Source organism: Camelus dromedarius, chromosome 7 (assembly GCF_036321535.1).
Source record: "Camelus dromedarius isolate mCamDro1 chromosome 7, mCamDro1.pat, whole genome shotgun sequence".
NCBI classification, from domain to species: Eukaryota; Metazoa; Chordata; class Mammalia; order Artiodactyla; family Camelidae; genus Camelus; species Camelus dromedarius.
The window spans coordinates 69,495,139-69,519,383 of NC_087442.1; the positions used below are offsets into that span (position 1 = coordinate 69,495,139).

The 24,245-nt window shown below is 35.7% G+C and overlaps 1 protein-coding gene across 1 annotated transcript in view; it reads left to right on the plus strand.

Moving 5' to 3' along the window:
- SEMA3E (semaphorin 3E) overlaps positions 1-24,245 on the plus strand; it is a 223,336-nt gene that overhangs the window by 155,566 nt on the left and 43,525 nt on the right. Inside the window, exon 5 of the mRNA XM_010977989.3 lies at positions 18,799-18,892. Coding sequence (XP_010976291.3) covers positions 18,799-18,892 — 94 coding nt within the window. The remainder of the gene's footprint in view (positions 1-18,798; positions 18,893-24,245) is intronic.

The following is a 24,245-nucleotide window of genomic DNA, read 5'->3' on the forward strand; positions in this document are numbered from 1 at the left end:
TGAAGATGTTCAGGTCTCCAACTCTAAAGATACATCTGACATTCATTGAAACAATGACCCTAAAGATAAAACATGGTAACTTGAGATGTTCTTGTTTTCATGGATATTTTCGCTAAGACATTTGAGCAGCATTAGATGATGAAGTAATAAATACATCAGCCTCTTACAGCTAACTTGAATTTTATTAGTGTGGTCAAGTTAAACTAGTTATAAATTCAGTCACACTCTATACTGCTAATTCATGGACATGATACGGAGCAGATATACACAGAGTTAAATTTGATAGCCTAATCAAAATATCAGCTTAATTAAAATGACTTGCTTATTTCAGTCTGACAAATTGAACTTTGTCAGGTTTTACTTTCTAAAGGGACATTGCAACATATTTTTAAGTAAGTAAACTCTAATTTTTCTCATTTATTGTGTTAACTTTCAAGGTCTACATTGTTGTGGTATATTTCTGAAAACTTTATTTCCAGCCTTTGTGTAGGTGAGACAGCTAGGCAGAGAAAGGTCAGAAAGAGAAATGAAGAGGTTTGACAGGAATTCAGGATTCTCAATGTGCTGCTCCTCACCATTAGTTTCCTGCAAGAAAATGAAGAAAAAAGTACTTAAAGAGACTCAACCAGAATGGAGTCCTTTTATTGTCCTGATGTCGGATAAAATATCCTTTGGCCCCTGTGCCTTCTTTTCACTGATTTTTCTGTCTTCAGCAATTCCTATGCTAACTACAGTTTGTGTGCCCCTGGAAAGCAGAGATGCCCCAGTTTTTCTCTCTTCCCCAGTAACTTCTCTTTTCAGCATTTGGAGTAAATAAGCTTCTGTGTACACGTTTCCCCTTTTCTCCAATAACAGTCTTCCTTCTCCTCAGATTAGAATGTTATATCTGATTTTATGTGTCTGTCCATATTCTCATCACTGACTTTGGTAGTCGATCTTGGTTGAGTAACCAATATACAGATTCAGTTTTATTTCTGGGACAAAATTCTGAGCAATATTAACAAGCTGTAGTCTCATCCTATTTCAGTCTCCTCAGGCAAGTTTGTTTTTCTCTCTAATTCCCCCATTTTTTCATTTGTAAAATGAGAAAAGAGGGCATCTTTTGAATCTGAAGTTACGCGTCAGTGAAGTAATCTTGTCTACCTCACAGTCTAATTGTATGAATCAGATTATCTCCAAAAGAATCTTAGAAAATATAAGTCCCACATACTAAGTTCATACCACGTGCCAGATGTTTTTGTTCATTTGCTTTGATGCTTATAACTTCCCACCAGGGAGGAATTATTGCTCTCATATAACAGTGTGGAAAGTGAAAAGAAGTTAGGTTGCTTCTTAACGCTGCACACTAAGTGCCACATTTGGGCTGTATGGTCCAAGGCCAGGTTTTGTCCATTACGCTATGCTGCTCTCCTCAATGACCAGCTGTGTTAGGGCATTTTGTAAACTAGGAAGTGCCATATCCGAGTTTAATGATGATGGTAATAATTGTGTCTGCGTAGGCATTTTCTGCATGAATCTCTGCCTGCCACTGCTTTTCCACACTGGTTCTCAACTTGATCTTCATCATCAGCTGTCAGTGGACATCTTCCTATTTTCTCAGTCCTTTAATCCCTCCAGATTTTACTCTCTTCTTGACACAGTGGAGTCCTCACTGCAGTGATAGTCACAAAACACAGCAGACTGCTTTGTTCTTTGTGTATCCACCTTTGTGATTTATGAACCCTGCTCCCAAACTGCTGAATAGCACTAGAGACAATTAGAGAACATTGGTTGTCACCAGCATCATTCAGATGAACCCACAGTCACGTGGTCCATCATTGTTAGTCCTCAATTAACAATCCTAACATTGTCCAAGTCATTATTGTTCTGGAAGTGAGATGAGGCAAATAATGCAGTTTATTCAACTTGTTTTAAGAATTTTGACACATGTTTGGATTTTGGTAACTGCCACCACTAATAAGATTTGCAGTCAAGCTTTCTGATCCCTTCCCCAGACCTTGGCAACCACTGACCTGTTAATCTGTCTCAATAATTTTGTAGTTTTGAGAATGCCACTTAAATGGAATCAGTAGGCAAACTTTGAGATTGGCTTCTGTGACTTAGCATAAAGCATTTGAGATGCACTGAGTGGTGCATATATCAATGATTTGTTCCCTTTCATTGCTGAGGAGTATTCCATAGCATGGCTATATCACAGTTTGCTTATCCCTTGACATATTGAGGGGCATTTGGATTATTCACATAAATAACGCAGGTGGTACTGGGCAGATCCATGCCCTATTAATCCCCTTACCTTGAGAAGGTAGGACCTGTACCTTGCCTCTCCCCAAGGGAATATGACAAAAGTGACGTGCTACCACTCCTCTGATTCGGTTATGTTTTGTGACAAAGGGGCATTGCATTCGAGGATGTATTAATTAGTCCCTAACCAGTTGCCTTTAAGTTGGCAGTGGCTAAACTTTGTCAGTAGATGACAGACATTTTGGAAGGAAGAGACATCTTTGGTCCCTTGGCTCAGGTATGGCTCATTCACCAGGCTTCCGGAGAGTGCAGTTTTTTTCCACTGCCCAGCCACTGTGGTTATCTTCAGTGTGAGATGCCCGCCAGATACGGCTTTCTCTAGCAGCTGGCTGCGGCTCTCAGTTCAGACAGAGGCAGCACAAGAGAGCGCACATGGGGCCGCACCCCAGCCAGTGCACACACCCTTTCCTGCCCCACAGTGCAGGCTGTGGGCCCATGGGGCTGGCCATCCAGTGAGCCACCCCGACCCACGCCCTGCCAGCATGCTAGGTTCTGCAGGGGGAGGTCTCTCCAACCCCAGGATCCCCCTGATGCCCTATGCACGGGTGATTTTCTCTGTGTGCCTGAGGGTTGCTCTGCTTGCCTGGGGGCTGTGAACCAGCTCTGACCTGGCCACATGGTGAGTTGGCATGCATCCACACATTCTTCATTATGGTCTAAACCCTCCTTCCCAGTTTGCCCTTCCTCATCCCTCGATTCATCTTTGCACCTAATCTCCTATCATCATTTAATATTTGTTGATACTAAATGTCCCCTGTTTAAACTTTGGGTTTTTTTGGCTCTTGATTGAATCCAGACTGATGCAGGTAATAATCTACTCCCTCTACTTCTGAAGAACCACTTCTGATTTACTTGCTGGTTTTCTATTGAAATTACTATAAGGATTTCATCAAAGGGGAAAGCATGCATCAGTCTGTGCTACTGAGGAAAAGAGAGCTACCATATGCTAGAAAGTCCACAGACATTTTATTAGCTGTGATGCAAAACCAGATTGGAGGAAGTCACTTAGGGTCAAATAGTACTACCTGACAGAGCAGTGCCTTCTCAGGGGAAGCAGAGAAGTTTCTGGCAAACTCTCAGGACTTTGCAGCATCTAGAAAGGAGCTCGGTGACAACACATTACTTACATGCTGTAGAGATTGGCCTCACATTAAAAGTGTATGCAAAAAGGCTATAAAACAGAACAAAAATGTGCAAACTGCGAAAACATGTGAAAAATATGATTCCCAGGTAACAGCTTTAGCAAACACAGGAAGGAAGAAAACAGGGAATGCAACCCTGTGCAGGTGGTGTTTTCCTCTTAGGACTTTCTGTAGGGCTGGCATCCCCTTCCCCTGAGGTGGCTGCATCACTGAGATGATATAAAATTTATAGCAGCTGAGTGTTTGAGAGGGCAAAAGTGACAGGAGCCCAGGGGACCCTGAGGTTGGTAAACGGACACTTGCTTCCCTTGTTTCAGGACAAAACCAGACCGGTATACATCTCTTCACTCCAGTGATACCCAAATAAAAATCAGTGAACATCAGGGCTAAAGAAAAGTTTCTGCAATGGAGACTGAAAAGTATTTATTAACGAAATAGAGGTGGAATGCCATATCATTTGTTTGACATTCCAGTAAAAGTCAGTACACCACGAGCTCTCAGAAGTAAGATACCAAAGGAGCTGTAAAGCCTGGAAGGGACTATACCATCTTCAACGTTGGCTCTCTTTAAATAGTAAGATTATGAAAAATCATTATTTTCAGCCTTTTTATATTTATATTCTACATTTTCCTCCGGAATGATATATTGACTTAATATGTAAGTAATGATATTGTTTCAGTCCTTCATAGTCATACAAGTCTCTGCCTTCTCTATGATGAGAAATTCAGAGAACAGAGACAGATTCAAAGTATTCCTTCAACATTTCCCCATTCTCAGTCTCTCCACCAGATTATATCACCACCACCACTTTGGGCTGTGTCTTTCAGACCTCTCTTACTCGCTGGAAGGACACCAGCCAAACCAACAATAGTGGTTCCAGTGGTAATGTTAATTACATGTGTTGAATAATCCCATACCTCTAGGCTTAGTCCCAGTCTTCTACTGACTGTGTAGTCATTTAGGGCAAGTCACTCATCTTCTCCAGGCCTCCGTGCCCTCTTCCATAAAATGGAGCTTATAATACCTCATGTTTAGGGTTGTTATGAGGATTGGATTAATATAAGTAAAGCACCTAAATTGTGCTTGACAGATAATAAATGTTATGTAATTGTCACTAGCAGCAGCAGCAGCTTTGTCAATCTCATTCCTTTAATTTCTCGTATATCAACTAGTCACAAATCTGAGTCCCTAGTCCTGACCCGTCTTTTTATATCCTGTGTCAAGTTTTGATTATTTCCTGTCATCATTTAAAAAGTATCCACATCAATAAATCACATTCCTACTATGAAACTTTCAGTGTTCCCTAGAAACCTATTGTTTCGTTTCTTTTTCCTGGGCTCCTTATCACAGTTAAAAGATATTACTCTTTTTTTTTTTTTCACTCATGCTTTAAACTTCAACCTTGTATTATTGTCAGCGCAGCTTTCCTGCAAGTTAAATCAACAGCTGAATCCTTTCAGCTGCATCTTGTAACTGTGTTTCCAATCCATTGCCCTTTCTGTTCCTTCTGCCAGCACCCTTGTCACCCCTGACTGCCTCCAGTCGCTTTCCTCCAGTTTTCACTTGCTCTTCATCCAGCTGTATCTCAATCTGTTGTCAAATAAACTTTGCTTAATGCCTTTTCAAAATACCCATGATTTTCCCTATGGCAAGTCGAAGGAAGGAAGTCCAAACGCCTTATTTCAGTGTCTTTCACATACATGTTCTAGTGAACTTTCTCAGCCCTTTTCTCCTTCCTGCTTATTAAACTTCTCCAGTATAAGTTTGACTGCAGTCAGTCAGGGTGACTTGCTCCCTTCCTACCTACTCCTTCATCATGAGTTTTTTTTCCCCTCCTAGAATGCCTGCTTTTAGGACGATGCTTAAGAGGCTTTGGAGTTAGATCATCCTATTAACTAACTGTGTGAATTTGGATACTTTCTGAAAAAACACACATTTTTTGCCTTTTTTTTTTTTTTTTTGAGAGGAGTGATAATTAGGTTTATTTATTTATTTTTATTTATTTATTTATTTACTTACTTAATAGAGGTACTGGGAATTGAACCCAGGACCTCGTGCATGCTAAGCATACACTCTGTCGCTGAGCTACACTCTCCCTACCCAGATACGTTTTTTAATAGCTTTGATCCTCAGAAATTTTATTTGCCAAATGAAGGTAAAATTACCTGTCTCTTAAGGTTGTTATAACAATGAAATAAATAAGCAGTGTTCTTAGCACAATATCTGAGACATGGAGAGTGTTCCTAGTATAAATCTTAATCAACTGGGGTTTTTTGTTCCCTTAAGAAAAACATCCCCAAATGTTACCATTCTCTCCCTCAACCTGGACCACTCTGCCCACAGGACTAGAATTCGGTTTCAATTTCCTGTTTCATAACACCTCATTATAGGACTTCTCACATTGAGACACTCGTTATACTAATTATATTTCCCTGTCTAGATCCCAGAAGACACAGTTCCTTCCTGTTGTGTTCTTTGGAGAACCACTGTATTTAACAGAGATTAAGTATCTATCTTAAAGATTTGTGATGAGCAATAAAGGAGAACACACAGATGCAAGTGTTTTGTATCTTCTTAAGTGCTCCGAATAAATAATTTGTTGTCCCTTTCGCAGCACCTAGTACAGTGCCCTGCACAGGGTAGTGACGTGCTTGTTGAATTCAAGTGCACAGTGATGCCCTCTGAGGTGCGTGTTAAGGCACTTTGTTTATTCTGCATTGTGTTATCACTGATCATGTGGCCCTAGTGAAACATGCCGTTGTCTCTTTTAATTGTATTGTGTTTCTGTTCTATTATGTATCTACAGGTATGAGCCTCCAGAAGAATCATACTAAAAAACCTGTTAAAAATATGCTCACATGCCTTTCATTTCTGTGTCATAAGCTAATTTTTGTAGTTTGATAAAGGAAAGAATGAGATACAAGAAAAGAGAAGGAACATGTGCTTTCATACTCAAAACTGGGTCGTGGAACAGGTTTTCCATTTCAAGCATTCAGCAAATTAGACTGTGTCCTGGGAATCATAAAATCAGAAAGGGTTTAATTATTACAGGCTTTGAAAATAATTTTGGAATACTCTAACTGTAAGACTACTACAGTGCAGATACATTCCCTCAAATTTCCTCTTTCCCTGAGAAAAATCCAGGAGTCCCTTAACCTAGACTCCTCTGATAACCAAGAAAGACACCCCATTAACTGTATTTTCCAAAATTTCCTTTGTTGACACTTTTAACTCCAAGAGCTGTATGCTTCCAGCCTGAGCTGAATGAACATCAGCTGTTTACAGAAAGTGTCCCTTCTCTTGCAGCTGTCCAGTTCTTACTGTGCAGATGGTGGGTTTCTTTTTCCTTTTACCAGCAATTCTTTTCTTTCTTCGCCACGCTGGACTGTGATCCTTTGTGATCCTGTATGAGTGAGTCAGTCAGCAGTAGGAACACTCATAGGATTGAGGACTTTTCAGATGTGTCCAAGTGAAAGGGAGCAGGGATTCAGAAGTGAGGAATGGCTCTGAAGGCTGGCTGCATACTAAAAAGGGGCCAACACTTCCTCCCTGTGAAAAGTAGATATTCATAGTTTTATAAAAAGCATCTTTGTCCTCAAAAAAGAATTTTGATTCTTGCTTCATTGTGTGCGGTCAGAATAACAAGAGTAGTCAGACCCAGAGAAGGTGGGTAGGAAAAGCAGTTCAGAAGAGAAATCCAGATCTTTAAGCTAACTTGAGTCAAGATGGTTTGTCTCTTGCCGTGCGTAAGTGCCTAGATAGTTACCTCCATCCTTCAGCTAAAATCTTTCAAGTATACATAAATGTTTATTCCTGATTATTTCTAATATTCTTACATTTATTATTTTAGTATTAGTAATAAATTAATAGAAAAGAATATTTAATGTTAACATTCCCTATTTAATATTTTACATATTAAAATATACAGTGCTTATATATGTTGTATATGTAGATTATGCTATATACATAAATAATTATATAGATACCATAGTTTTAACTAAGAAGCACACACAGGTTAATCCAGTTGCTTAATGGATATGCTATGCCGATTATTTTATCAGACAATGTATAGAGAATATCGAAAGTTAAACATCTGTTTACACTGAACAAATATTTACTACCACTGTTTTTTCCTACAAAATTCACCCTAAAATACCTATGCAGGGTAGCATGTCCATAACTGTTCGAAAACTAGTCATGATGACATTCACTAAAGTTCTTGGCATTTTATTAGGCAGCAGCTAGATTTCGTAGTCTAGACCCTGATGTCAATTACTGCAAAACTTTATTTTCATCAGCCTTTTTAGATATAGACTTGCCTGCTTTAAATATTGTGTAATTTGTTTAAGTAAAGAGATTCCAAGTAAGCTGTTTGAGTAATTTGTTATGGAAGGCTGTTTCAGTGATGAGTTCAGAGTCAATTCAATATGTGAATTCAATATGAGCTCAGTATGTAAATTTGAAGTCAGATTAAATGGATAGTCGAGGCAGAGCTTTGAGTGGGCACATGGGATGTGATGGATTTTTTTATCACATTAAGTTTGACTTTTTTCAAAATCAAACACAGATGATCATAAGGTAAATGAATAAAATCAGAACCCAGAATATAATTATAAGAAGACTGGTTGTGCTCATTTTTCAAATAATTATAATACCAAATTTCTTTTCTTGATCTTAGAACTGCGTGTTTAATTATAATATGACACTAATGTGGCCTTACAGGATATTTCCAGCCAATATTGCCAGCATTCAGCATTTTATGTTCTTAGGCTGTTTAGGCTTATTTCATTCTATTTTAATTATTATTCTTAATGATGAACAAATTGTCCCATTTTTGTCCAGTGATTGCTCCTCTGAGTTGACACGTAGGTCTTTGTGATTTAACCCTAATAGTCCTGATAGCTTTCCTTGTTTTCTAGAATGAAGAGGTATTCTAAGCCCCCCTTGTACCTCTGTGGCCCCAGGCCATTTAAAAAATTGATTTTGTGATATTTTATTGACCTGTGTAAGTTTATTTTATATTAAAGGGGGAAAAAAAGCCCTTGCTTTTTACTTGAGTGAATATAATTTTATTCTTTTCCATGTGGGAGTTTTAAAAAAATAATTTTAGGTTGTATTACTTATCAGTCTTTCTTTTAAGTCTTCTTTTAAAAGGCATTTTCCCACATCCAAAGTTACATACAAAATTTTGATGTCTTTTTCTAGTCCCTGTATAATTGTATTTCTTACGTTTAGATTGTTGATCAATCTGGAATTTGGCTAGAGGGTTATAGGACATGAGGTAGTAATCACACTTTATTTTTTTCCAGATGGCAGTCCAGTTGTCCAAACACCATTTATTAAATAATCCATCACTTATCCACAGTGCTTTGAAATACTACCCATATCAATGTGCATTCTTATACCACATTGGCTTCTTAGAATATAGAACAAGATTTTAAAGTTTACTGTACAACAGCAGAAACAAAATGCTGAATGACATCAGCACAATGCACCATTGGGTTTGATATGAAATATTTAGTTACAAACTGTTAGATTTGTAAAAGATGAGTTTTCTTTTCATATATGATTATGTCACATATTCCAAGGCTCTAGTTCTTGTAGTTTCTCAGTGGCCTTTTATATTCATTCCTTCCTCTGATTGTCACAGCAGTCATAGGAGATAGCAGCATAGAAATGTTATTACTTTTTTTTTTTCCAGGTAATGAAATTGAGGTTGAAAGAGGTTATGGAGCTTGAGCAGGATCAAATCAGAACCCTTCTTATCTCCACTTTGGATTAACTCTCTTTGTAAAAACATCTTGACTCTCACTCTAATTTCTATTCCTATTCCTAGTCTCCTTCTCATTCTTCCTTTTTCTTTTCACTAGTTTATGTGAAGAAAATATCAGATATCTTATTTTATTTCTGCCATTGAAACGAGGTATTTGTCTCATATGATTCAACAGTTAAAATGCACTTAATAGTTATTGGAGTATAAGTATAGTTACTATATTAATAAAAAGATTTTAGCCAATTTTGTATGACTTGCAGTCACCTATTCATTTTGATTTGCTATTTATTAAATTGATGGTTATTATTTTAAATTTCTAGATTTAGCTTTTTTAAACAAACAAAAAAAACCCAACTTCTGTTTCTGGCAAGGAGCAGTTCTCTGTATCCATGAGCTTTTTTTTCTTTTTTTAATTTTTTTTTTTTTTTTGATTCCACATACAAGATCATCTGGTATTTGTCTTTCTCTGTCTGACTTGTTTCACTGAGCATTAGGTCCATCTATGTTGTTGCAAATGGCAAGATTACATTCTTTTCATGACTGAATAATATTTTATTGTATATACCACAATTTCTTTATCCATTCTTCCGTGGATGGACAGTTAGGTTGTTGCCATATCTTGGCTGTTGTTAATAATGTTGCAGTGAACATGGGGTGCATATATCTTTTTGATTTAGTGTTTTCATTTTCTTTGGAGAAATACCCAGAAGTGGAATTGCTGTACATATGGTAGTTACAGTTTTAATTTTTTGAGGAACCTCCATACTGTTTTCTGTTGTGGATGCATCAGTTGACATTGCCACCAACAATGCATTAAGGGTCCCCTTTGTTCCACATCCTCGCCAAAACTTGTTATTTTAGTGTTTTTGATAATAGCCATTCTAACAGGTATGAGATGATATCTCATTGTGTTTTTTATTTTCATTTCCCTAATAACTAATGATGTAAAGTGTATTTTCATGTACATGTTAGCCATCATATATCTTCTTTAGAAGAATGTCTATTCAGATTTTCTACCCATTTTTAAATCATTTGGGTTTTTTGCTATTGAGTTGTATGGATTCTTTATGTATTTGGATATATTTTGTTAAATACTTTCTCATAATCTATTTAAATGATCCTGTGATTTTTATTCCTCAATTTGTTAACGTGGTACATTACATTGACTGATCTGTGAATGTAGGGCCATGCTCGCATCCCTGGAATAAATACTACTTGGTCCTTTTAACGTATTGTTGAATTCGGTTTGCTCATGTTTTGTTGAGGATCTTTGCATCTAAGTTTACCAGGCATACTGGTCTGTAATTTTCTTTTCTTGTGGCATATTTGTCTGGTTTTGGTGTCAGGGTCCTTCTGGCCTCTAAAAATGAGTTTCGAAGAGTTTCCACCTCTTCTGTGTTTTGGAATAGTTTGATAAGGGTTAGTATTAATTCTTGTACTTCTTTGTTATTTCCTTCCTTTTACTAACTTTGGGTTTCATTTGTCCTTCTTTTTCTAGTAGATTTGGTTGTTTATTTGAGACTTTTCTTATTTCCTGAGGTAGGCATTTGTCAGTAGGAACTTCAGTCTTCCCTGACAGGCCACTTTGCTTTATTTTGTGGGGTTTTAAAGGAGTAGCATGCATCCTGCTTCCTAAATTCAATTTTGACTGAATGCTTGGAACATAGTAGGTTTCTTAAATGTTTGTTGAAAGACCTAGATGTACCTAATCACAGTGCCACGGAAATAATGCTGCGGGAGATAACATCGTATAGTCCATGGGAGCAGCTTTGCTCGGAGGGGTCTTGGAAGATGGCAGTGAGGTCGTTTTCCAACATCATTTTCTCATTAGTAGGAGTTAGTATTGTAGAGAAAAGGAAAATGGAATTCTCTTTTCTCAAAGGGAATGTGCAGTCAAAGCTATGAATGTTATGATACAAAGAACTTTGAAAGAAAGTCGGCCAGCTTATGCTGCTGAGTGGATAGTGGAAATCATGAGGGTCAAGCTAGGAAGGGCCTGAACTCCCATTCTGGAGGTTAGACTTTATTCAGTAATAAAGAGGAAGCACCAAAGGTTTTTTTCAGAGGTAGAGTGACATGACCATTTTTGAGAAGGTGATGAGGAAGAGGTAGGAAGCAAGGATGCTGCCATTTTCTAGTAAAAGCAGGCTTCAGGACAGCATTGTATATTAGACTCTGAAGAGTGTTTGCTGCCAGTTCTTTGAGTACATCTGGCATACGTATCCAGTAGGCAGAGCTGTCTGCATGGAATTTAGGAGGGTGCTGGCGTGCGATGAGGGCACTTAGGGTGAGGAGGAGAATGGAATCCTGAAATAGTAATTAAAAGATACACAACAGAAGGGGTCAGATTATTTTGCCTTCAACTGAAGGTTAGAGTAAATATTTATTTAAAAATTCAGCCCAAGACAGTTGAGTTACAATTTTAATTAGATGTATTATAGGCTTGTAAAAATTTTCAGTAGCATCTGCAAGCTATCCCAATAATAGTTAAGGAAGTAAAACACTGGAACATATAACTTAATAAATAACAAAATAATGAACTTTTCTTCTTTTAAAAAACCTTAATGTACAGTTTTGACCCTTGATTATACATTAAATGCCTTAAAAGACACTTAACCATGCCTAGCAACACAAATATATATACACCTACTTGCACAGTGGTAGGTTAATAATGTAAAATACTATGGAGACAGAAGACACTCTTTGAGACTCCCAAAGCCTCACAGTGTCTGTGGTTCCTCACCTATAAAAAGAAAGTAATATTTGTGAACAGTATTATTGGTCCTGTTTTACTTCACAGACTTATTTTGAGGATGCAGCAAGATAATATATGTAAGGATACTTCCTAAATTTTAAAGCATTATACAAATAAAATGTATCCTTTTTAAGGAAAAAATGTAAAACTAAGAAAAAAGCATTAAAATGCAAACCTGTTAGCTTTACAATCAAAACATTTACTTACCACTTTACTCTTTTTGTCTTTTTTTCCACTTGGTTTATTCAGTCTTTGGGAAATGTTTCAAATATCCTTTAATAAATGATTTTATTGCTTGGCAGAAGAAAGGGAAAAATAAATGATACAGTCAATCACATTCAAAATAAATTTGTGATACAGATAATTAAATAGCTATTTTTGTGAAGAATTAAAGTGCACATTATGGTTATTTATTCTAGGCATTTTTGTACCCAAGCTGCACCTTTCTTCATTTTTCATTTTTGATAGATACTTGTGTATGAGCCTGTGTATTTTACTTTTTTTTTTTCAAGCTATTAGGAATAAGTAATAAAATAGGTGACTGTCTTATCTTGTATATGTTCTACTTTTGCCATCTTTCAGGCTGTGTTAATGGCACTGAGGGCAAGACTAGTATTAGTTCACAAGGCTGATTTATTCGTGGGAAACTCTCATTGTATTTATTGGCATTATATGTAACACCTGATATGCAATAACTCACATCTATCGACGTGGCTTACAGGAGGCTTGCTGGCTTTTTAGGGCTCTCCTCAAGACCTAAATGAGAAAATTTTCTTGGGAAGATGCAGCATTTATTCTTCACAAACATTTTTCTGAAGAGCACATGCATCTGCCCACATTTGTAAGCTGGAAGTCCTGCTTTTTCTCAGGCACACAAGGATCTATTGAAAAACTCCGTGTCACACCGAAACAAAAAGTGCAGCCCACACTGTTAATACTAGCGATGTCTTATAAATTTAAGCCACATTACTCAGGCAGAAATTCCAGCTGTTAAAACATAGATAATGGAAAGCCAGTGTAAGTAGTGACCAGCATTCTCAATAGGGTTAAACACCAGCATTACACATTACTTGAACCATAAACTCGATTGCTTTGGGGTCATTGACAATGTCATCATGACTCAAGTTCTCTGGTTGGTTTGGTTGCAGAATTCCACTTCATGTAAGAAAACTATTACTTGCTTTTAGTATTTTATTGGATTGGGCACTAAATTAAACACTGCATTTAAGACCATAGTGAACTCTCAGATCATGTGAGAAACTGTATTCTTGAATTGTAGATAATTTTGAAGTCAGCTTGACCTATACAGAACAAAGCAATAAAAGTTTGGACTTGGCTACTTTGTATCATAATGTCAGTACTATTCACTCTATGGTGAATTTTCTTCCTTTTTAAAATTTCTACATCTCAGCCATATAAAGTTGCAAAAATAATGTGTTGAGTCCTGAAGAATTAAGATGAATTGGATCAGTGTTTTGTTTTGTTTTGTTTTTTGTCATATATAGCTTAACAAGATAAAGAAAGCCTTTGCTCTAAAATCATGGAGCAGTAGATAATTTATTAAAATTACTGTCAAGTTATTGTTTGATAAAAATTAAGAACTCAGTCTTTATTGCCAATTCAGTATTGAAGTTTCATGACCATGCACCACAGTATCAAGAGAATTACTTTTTCCTCATTACAAAAAAAAAAAAAAAATCATATGGGAAAGAGAAGCCTTAACTAACAAATTATTGTACCTCCAGGTCACACCTTCATATTACTTCAAATTACATACTGTCATTAATAAGATCTTCGGGGATAAAATAATTCTTCATAATTCTTCAATATTTGATTTTATTTTTAATAACTGCCATGTAATATCAAATTATATTGTTTTTATCCTAATATATTAACTTTGGCAGGAGTCCATTATAAATTGTCAAAGTATATATGAAAATATAATATCTTCATTAAATAGCCAAGGAAATTAAAAACACATTTATTTTGCCTTTAGTTGTTTGAACAATGTCATCAGTTTTACTAACGCTAATGGCAATCAAAATACAGAAAAAATAGATCCCTGGTGTTGCTGTATTGACAGCCGCAGGAAAACATGGACAGCATAGCATAGCATCATAATTTGTACATATTGTCTAGTTTTAAATCAACAACTATCCACAGCTATGTTTTATGAGTTTAGATCTGCAATAGTCCAGGACCACACAAGAAAGGAAATGAAACTATTTAAACAACATAAACAGTTGTGCACTTATGCGTCAGATATTTTATTTGATACAGAGGATAAAAGATAAATGTCATATAGCTGATTTCCTCAAGGAAACCTTACAAACCAGTAGGGAAGAGAGTCAAATAGACAATTATAATACAGAGAAGTAAATGTTACGAAAGAGGGATTTATATGATGCGTCAGGAGGGCTCAAAAAAGGCTAGGCAGGCAGAGGGGTCAGATCAGGATTCCTGGGGTGATAAGGTCTGCGCTGAATGTTTAGTGTTACATGGGCATTATTATCCTAAACACATTAATGAGCCCAAATCAAATTTAAAAACCTACAAGCCATTCAGAATGGTGTGTCCTCAGACTGTAAGAGCAGCATTTTAGAGATGAAGTACTTATGGATAAAGTCACTTATGTAAAAACCCTAAGGACTTCAGACTGGTCATAATTTGTACATATTGTCTAGTTTTAAATCAACAGAACTATCCACAGCTATGTTTTATGAGTTTAGATCTATAAGAAAATAGTCCAGGACCACACAACAAAGGAGATAAAACTATTTAAACAACATAAACAGTTTTTTTTTCCCAACATAAATTTTATTCTAGGGTAACATCCCTTGACTTCTTTTTTATTCTACTAAAATAGTGCCAGACTACACAAGATTTTAAAGCCCTAACAAAATTTAGTCTATTTTTACCAGCTCCTATGTCCAAATTCACTCAGCTTTTAAAACTCAGTCCAGGCATCTTTTCACCTGTCCTTGCCCCACAGCCACTTGTTCTCCCCTAGCCCCACCACACAGGGCTAAGAAGTAATATTTAAGTATTTAATAAGTGTTCCCAAATTTAAGAACTGGTGAATACTAGAACCAGAATCCATTCAGGCAAAACACGTATTTTGTTCTTGCTAACAACAGACATTGTCTTTTCCCACAAAAACCATCTAAAACTCTTTTAGAGAAATGAATAATTAAATAAAGAATTGCAATGAAATGTGATAAGTACTATGATGAGAAAAGTATCCGGTACCTTTAAATTATATAAAAAGGGGCCCTAGCCTGATCTAGAGAAATGAGACTAAAGGACAAAGACAAGTAAATCAGAAAAAGGAATGAGAGTGTTCAGACTGATCAGTTGTGGTGAAGCTATTATTTGGATCAGTAAACCAGGCTGAGATGAAAATCATAGTAAAGTTGTGTGTGATCGTAGCCGTATTTAGGCTCCCAGGCTACTCATGTGAAAAATGTCAATCTTTTGCTAGCTTTTATTATCAAATGTTATTTTAGTTGTAACATCGTAATGGCCTTTGTTTAAAAAAAAAAACTGGGTAACATATTTTTGTTACAGCTTCATTTAACTTAGTAATTCAAAAATAAAATGTAAAGGATACAATATTACTGCTTTAAGGCATATAATGATTTTAAATAAGGAATATTGGCAGTGCCTATAGTATACTTCTGCAGAAGGGTATGTTCTGATTAATAAAAATCTGTATAGGGATTTCTGCACTATGTAATGACATGTAATTTATTAATTAAAATGTTTAACAACCAGCCATGTTTGGGAACAGAGTCAAAGAAGACTATGCAAAGTGATAAGGTAGGAGTTACAGAACTTTCAAGTGTTCAAAGCACCTCTTCATTATTTTGTTACAAATACTGTAGTCTTGAAACACCCATTTACAGTAGTCTTTGATTTTAAGTGTACGTATCACAGTCTACAATTCAGTGTAACCTTGTCATCCATTTTTGTATTATCTGACTCCTGGAGTATTATTAACTAAGGGTTATGTATGGATGAAATGACTGTATCTTCTACAGATTTGGACCTTTCTTCTTTTTTGTAAAGATGATGGTGCTTATCTAAAGCAGGAATCATCCAATAGTTTTATCTTTTTCTTCTAACTTTAGTGGGCTGAAAACCTAGAATTGCAGGATACATGCATTTTTTTTTTAGCTTTATTGCAATATAATTGGCAAATAAAATTGTGAGGTATTTAAAGTATACATCATGATTTGATAACACATGTACACTAAAAACATAAAGCACTGTACAAATCAAAATGGTAGCTGTATCTGTCCTTTAAGCTCTTCAAAAATATGGATTTTAAGTAGTGATACAGAAAACAGGCAAAAGATTTAATTTAATTTATTTGTTATTTCAAATGACTATTGCTGAGGTAGTTCTAGTCATTAATCAAGTTAATGAGAGATATTTGGGGTCTTCTGGGGAAAGATGGGAAGGATTTAGTCAAAGTACATCTGAGTTTGGACCTAAGGCATAGATCTCTGAGCATATGTGAATATTTATTATTCAATATTCAATAGTCATGTATTCTCATTGTCAAATTTGAAGTTTTATAAAAGAGTACATCCTTTTGCAGACTCCAATAGATTTATATCCTGCACGGATTTGTGCTTCATACATTCTGGGTTCCACTTAATTGTTTTCAGAATGTTAGAGTTACAGGCTTGTGTGAATTTATTTTCTAGTTGATTCAGTTTATTTCTCTTGAAAGTTGAAGACACTGCTATGTTAGATACTTGATATCTCAGAAACATGCTGAAATTTGCAGATCAAAAATAGCCTCAGGAACCTAGATGATGATTGATATTTATGAAAGCCTGTGACTTTTCTAAGAAATTGTGACTTCATTTCCTTCATTTAACTCTGTAATTCTTCAAAAATCCAAGATTCTCTTTATCTTAGTGTTCTTACAGTTTGCATTTGCTGCTTCCCCTACTTGACAGTTTAACTTTAAATGAATGTATTATACTTTCTTGAATAAATAATGCATTTGTTTTCCTCTTGCAGTTTCAATTTTAGACTTTAAGGTTTCTGATTATACCCATTAGATAAAACAACTTCTCCAGTCATTAAAGGCAAAACAACTGAGGATCACGGAATGTTGAAGCTATAGAAAGTCTTGATTTAAGAAAAGCAGTTCAGTATATTTCTTCAGCTGCTTTCTGTGACCAAACATTTGGACATCTGACTATATTTGAACAAGGATAGTATGTATGCCCTACTTTTTTTTTTAACTTAATGTTCTATAAAATGGGCATGACTAAAGGGGTTGAACAAGGATTGCATTCATATACTTGATTACTTACTCCCCCATATGATGTTATGGATCTGTTTTGCAAATTTAAATGAAACCTTCTCAACTTAAGTGTTAGCTGGGCAGACCAATAATTCTAGATCATTTCAACAAACATTTTCTTTTTATGTCACCACACATCTGTCATCTGTGGGAAATGAACACAAAAAATGTCTCAAATTACTGGCATACTTGCTCTCTACTGATTTGTGTTTGTGTGAAATATCTAAATAGGTAAGCTTTTCTTTCCTGTTTTTTTCCTTAAAATATCAGTTTAGCCACACCTCTGGAACCTCTGGGTTCGGAAGCCACATTTGTTCCATAGGCTGTGGTTCAATTTCAAGGACAAGACTGGAGTTTTATAGGGGTCAAGTGAACTCTGCACTTAACAGAAAGATCTTGAAATGGCAGGATCAAAATAGTGATTTTAGGATATCAGAGAGACAAAGCAGAAAATTAGGTATGAATGACAAGAAAAGGACAGGATAGATAATATGGAGTAAATGGAATGGCTAGGAAAGTCACAATCAAGTTCCAGAAGAGTGCATGCAACTCCCAGATGCTCCTCAGGACTTTGGACTGTTTATAAGTTCTTGCTTCACAGGTGTGCAAGACGTAGATGACACAGTGGGCGGTACGAGCAATATTATGTTGCAAAGCAATTTTTTTCCTTACAAAATTTTCTATATTGACTTTTATTGTCACTTTTCCAAACTGCTTTTTTTAACCTAAACCATTTGTAGCACACTTAATGGAGATTAATTATAAAAATATCCATTAATGAGAATTTTGAAATCTGAGAACATTTGGAGAAGAGTCGTGTGGTTATGTGATTGCAGTAGGAACCAGTAAAGTAGTAATTTTTCATGGAAATATTTATTTCCAGTATCTCATTTGTGTGAAACCAGACTGAAATATTGCTCATAATATGGCATCAGTTTACACATATATGTCCCAGTAACTAATGATGCAGTAATCATTCTCTAAATTATTAAATGTTAGATATCTGTAAGAGGAATATGTGATGATGAATAAGTGATTGGGAATAATCATTCCAAATTATTGATATAAAATTTTGTCATTTTCTTTTACAGGCTATTCAAAAAATCAGTAATGGTCTTCATTAAAACAAAATAGCTCCTTTCCGTGTTTATCATTGAGTCTCTTTTTTACTAACTTTTTTTTTAGGATGTTTCCATTCATTTGGAATATTTAACTGACACAACTCAGAATAACTAATACTGTCTGATCAAGTGATTAAAAACTGTGAATTTCTTTCATTTCAGCACCTGCATCCTTTTTGAGAGGAGTGAGAAAAACCAGATTGGCCTGAAAACCCTTGTATTTATTTATAAAATCCCGTTTCTTCCTAAGTACCTTATGTTTCTCACAGGTGCCCTATTTAAGATACCTGCCTTATAAATAATCAAGGTTTAATTTTTCTGAAAAATTAAATTCTTATTAAAGTTGGCAAAATATATAATGGCTTTTCTGGTTTTCTTTCCAGGATCCCCTTTTTCGCCTGGAATTACACAGATCTGAGAGAGGAAGAGGCAGATGCCCTTTTGACCCCAGCTCCTCCTTCATCTCCACCTTAATTGGTAATTATCACGGCCGCAGACATCAGATGGTGGTCACAGTAATTTTGAAACTTCCATTAGGTTCTTTGGTATTTCTTCATATCCATACATTGCTCTGTCATATCTGTTCACTGATGCTGGGAGCAAGGATATTAAATTTCAAGCCATGCTAACTTGGGCCAGTCTTACTCTAAAATAAGCTCAGCTGCTATGAAGGATGGGCATCTCATCCAGAAAACACAGACTGTCAATTAATACAATACCCAATATAAGATATTTTGTACTGTGCCATTTATTGTTCACAAAATGCAATTATATAAATACTCTATAAAAATGTAGCTAGAGACACTAAACTATTTGAACATATGTTAATTCGTTATGTTTTAATTACTCTGTGACTTTAGGGGAACTTCTAATATTCTCTTCTTGGTGCTTTTCTCTGTCTCAGTAGAATTCAGCAGAAAAGTGTCTCAATTTAAAATTTCAAAGTCATTTATCTGAATTCTTGTTTAATTTAAAATGTGAACTGTAGTGGTTGACTTGCTCAAACTACCACTGTATGTCCACATTGGAATAATGGAAGAAGCTGGCCATGTCTGATCTAGATTTCCATTGGATTACAATCTAATTAGGTGAGATAACTGAGAATCTCACTTAAGACCCAGCAAATACTTTTTCTTTCTCTTTTAGCCAATTTGGGATTGCAAATGGCACACCCTTGTCAAAGTACTCCAGGACTGTACAGATAGATGGAGGTGTTCCCAAGTATAAACTTGAAGAGAGCGATACCTGACACCTAACATAGATGCTGTTAGGAGCCATGCTGTTCTCTCAGTGTTGAGAGGTTCTGGTATAGGTGTGGTACGGATGTATAAGCTTTGCTAATTACATTTGCAACACTTAGCATTCTGTGCTAATATTAGGTCATCCTGTTTGCAAAAAATGAGAACATGTAAAATATCATGGAGTCACTTCCTCTCCTAAATAAGTGGTTAAAACTTAAAACTCCCCACTGATGATTAACCACAATACCTTATGCTTGATTTAGAGCTGACACAAATGTTCCTGTGTATCCTAGAGGCTACACGTTCCCTGAGCTGCTTCAAGACAGTTGACTTTGATGGGCTTTGTAGCCCACTCCTCACCACCCCCATCCTAGTCATGGTACTCAGGTCCAAATAAGTAGAGCTTTTATATGTGTGTGCGTGTGTGTGTGTGTGTGTGTGTGTGTGTGTATATACAACAAAATCTTACGTTAGCTCTAATAAGTAGGGAAAGTTCGATTTACTTCGGCTTCATAATTTGGAAGAGCCATAAAATGAGAATTCCACATTGTGACTAAGTTCTACAGGAGCTTGAATAAAGAGATTATTTTTCAAGAATGTAACATTTTAAAGAAAATATTAAGATATCTTGAGTTCCTCTACTAAGCTGTGTGTTTTCATGTGTATAAAGACAGTATGAAGAGGGGAGATTTTAAACTTGGACACACAATTCCTTAAGTCAGTTCGGACTTAGTAAGAATTAGATCCTTAGGAATACCACTTTTGGTGAATGCCAAATCTATAAATGTTAGAAATTCCTACTAGATTGGCAGCATATGAATTAAAAAGCATGCTTTTGATACTCATAGTTTTTTTTTTCCTAATGTTCTTAGTGATTTTTGTAACTTTGTAGATTTCCAATTTGAATATGTCTGGAAAAAAGAGACTGTCTTGTCTTTTCGTTTACCATACAGTATCTTGCACAGAAAAGGCCTCCTATAAATATCAACAGAATGGAATACTCACTGGGGTTCCTGAACAAACAAACCAAAAATAAATTTGGGAATAGTATTCACAAGAATTTTATCAGAGGTATTGAAAGTCAAAAATTACACAGTAAACACTACTTCTATAGTAAAATCCTAAAACGATTAGAGGAAAACACCATATATTTTTAACATTTCTTTTTAAGTGGTTATTAGTAATTTTTTTTTTGTAGTCACCCTGCCACTCAGCCTCCTTGGAGCTTTTTTATTCATGAAACCAGGAATTTAAAACTGAATTTTTTAAGAGGGGAATTATTACTGGAGGGACATTTCCAAGTGAGTTTCACTGAACTTCCAAATCGAATTACACTATGCTAAAATGTGAATGCTTGCCATCTGGGTGGCTGTTTCGCTTATTCAGAAGAGAAATCAAATCATAAGAGCCCTCCAAGCTAAACACAAAAGTTATAGAATAATCCCTCCAAAGAGAAGAAATAAAAATATAATTCTTCTCATTTATCCACTAGCTTTCATCCCAAAGTACCTTTGAGAGCTCATTCGCTGAATGTGGATATGTGGCAGCCGCTGGGATGGAAATCTGATAACCTATGTGAGCCAGCAACTCTTTAAAAGATAGGAAGTAGGAATAATTCACCCAATTGAAAAAGCAGCAGGAATTTGGGCTGGAAAAAAAAATGGAGCTACCTGAGTTGGAATTTGGCAAGCTCGGTGCAGCTTACTCCAACAGGGAAAGAATGCATTTATGTGGTGCTTTATGACCATGCGTGTTCTCTGCTGATGAGTTAGGGCAGGACTCCACCTAAAAGATGACCATCGTTAGACCATTTCTGCTTTTTTTGCTTTTTGTTCCTGATAGGTCACACTTAATTTTTAAAGCCTGTTCACATTAAGATGCACTTTCATAATAAAACTCAAGTTTGTCACAGTGCTCATAAAACTAACAAGGCCCCCAAAGATAAAAACATGCCTGCAAATCAGAATTTCTTGTAATTTCTTGACTTTAGGTACAATTTTTATTTCATTTAACTTCAGTTCAGTTGACTTAAGATCACATGGAGTAAAAGCTTACTGAAAAACTGAACAAAGAGTAAAGATTGTTTATTTGCTAGATGAAAGACAAGTAAACGAACACATTTTTATTAAATTTGTAATCTAATTTAGAAATGAAATGTTAGTAACTGGCAATGATTCTGTGTGAAACAAGATTTAAGGAGTAAAACAAGGTCCTTATTGAACTATGTTCTGTGTGTTCAGAAGCCAATCAAAATGAAATCATGCGTTAATTAGGGTTGCTCTTTAAATGCCACTTTGTATTAACATAATTTACCTTGGTGGCATATAAGTTCATATCACAAGTGCAATATTTCTATATGTTTCGCCACATTTTCCCCCTACTGTGATTACTAGTATCACATTTAAAGTGGTCTTAAATAATTGAAGAAGGCAAGGCATTACAATCTGATTTTCAAAACAATGTGCAGAAACAGTGAAGCACTGAGTAAAATGAATTGCTTCATTACTTACTTGCCTGTACCTTTCAAGTCACCAGAGATATTTAGCACTTATCTTGCCACTAAATTATTAGGTTTGGTGGCCAGCCAAATGAAAATTCAGGAAATTTTTATGTCCTATGTCATTTTGGCCAGGAAGGACAAATAATAACTGACTCTTTTGCGTCAGTTACGTTTGCTGTAATATTGCAGTATTTTCCTTATTAAGTTGGTATTCTTTTTTTTGATACTTTGTCCTCTCAGTTTTATTGCCATTTTTCTAAATGTTTCATTTTCTGAGATTTGTATTCCCAGTTCCAGAGATAATTTAATACATACCATACCTGAAGTATGGAAGGCATGCTAATGAACATGTTACTAGTATATGGGGGAAAACCACTCTGATTCGTCATGTACCTTTTCACACTTCGCTTTGAAAGTGTTAGCTTTGTTGTTAAAATTTTTTAGGATACTTTCAAGTTAAAGACTTACTGAATTTTATATCAACAAATAACCACGAACGAGATATTTCACAGTCGCTGAAATTCTCTTTCTGTGCTATATTTGTCCTGTGTTACTTTTTCAGCAAATAAAACTACAAAAGTTTACAGCTACTCAGATTTTCTTCCTACACTTTTATTCATAACGAGACCTTTGTGAATTTGCCTCCTTATTACAAATTCTGTGGACTAAAGGTCAATGTTGATTGAATGAAAGGCCAGGAAAAATTTAAGTGATTATTTCAAGGTCTTGATAACATTAAAACTTTTTAAATAAGTAAATTTTTTTTATTAACTGTATATTCAGGGCAGAGTTACGAATGACTAGCTCTAGCATAAAATAGGACTTCATAATATTAGAAAAATAAATAAAATTATCTAAACAAAGGCAAAATATATGCCTTTGTAATTACAGTCTCTATAAACATAAGAAGTGAATGTTCTGGCTCGTTTCTGGAATTCATCCCAACTATGTGGAAGTTTAAAGTTATTCCCTTACCATGTTTCTATCCCAAAAGAATATCTATAATTTCTTATCCAAGACTATTGAGCACTCTCATTTGGCAGAATGCCCATTATCCACATGCTGACTGTTGCTTCTGGCCATAACCGCTAGTTTCTAAGGAATACTTGCTTATGGTCTTCTCAAAACAAAACAAAATATCAAAAAAAGAAGAAAAAAAATCCTCTTCAGTTTCCCATTGACACTGTCCCCTTGGGAATCTGGTTTGCCCATGCCAATATCAGTGTCACCAGCTGGCCACCAAGGAAACATACGGTACTGTCACGGGTGCCACCAAATGCACATGAACAGATTCAAGATGTATTTTGTTTTTCTTTTTCCTTCATCCGTCAGAAGCCATCTTCTTGATGTTGCTAGCTAATACTAGCTTTGTTCCAAAGCAGAAACAAAAAGTCCAAACAACAACTACAGGTAAACTAATAAAAGGACCTGCTCTTCCTGGCTGCTTTCAGCATCCTAAGCAGACTGAGTGTGACCTGGGATGTTGGAACCTGTGTATCATTCTTATCCATCCTTATCCTCCCAAGTGGATTTTGTTTCTGTTTGCACTTACCTGTGTCATAGTTACTCTGTGAAATAGTGCATCTAAACTAGAATGATCTTCTAACAAAATGACACAGTTCAGTTATAAAATGCAACAGTTTAATCAGTTTTGAGCTATGTCTTTTTTTTTGAGGCAAACATATTTCATTCACATTATTCAGATTTGTAGACATTTACAAAATAAATAGGAGAAATGCTTGAGTGAAACTTAAGATGAGAGGACATGGAAAATGTGAATTTTTCTCACCAATTAAAATCTGTATTTACAACATGATGAATAAGAACTCCAATTGATTAATATACCATCCATGAACTAAGCGCTTGATAATTTCTATAAAATATTAAGGCAGTGCACTATGTTTAACTAAATCTGCAATTAGAGTTTGTGTTGTAAAAGAATGAGTTGTGTAGAAACGTATTTTAATTATGCATTTTAACTTAGAATTATTTGCAATGGGTTTAGGTTTGTTTTTGTATCTCCAAGGTCGGGTGGTTGTCTTATTTTCTCTCCTGCAAGCAGGTTAGTGTAGACATAGTCTTTGGGGGC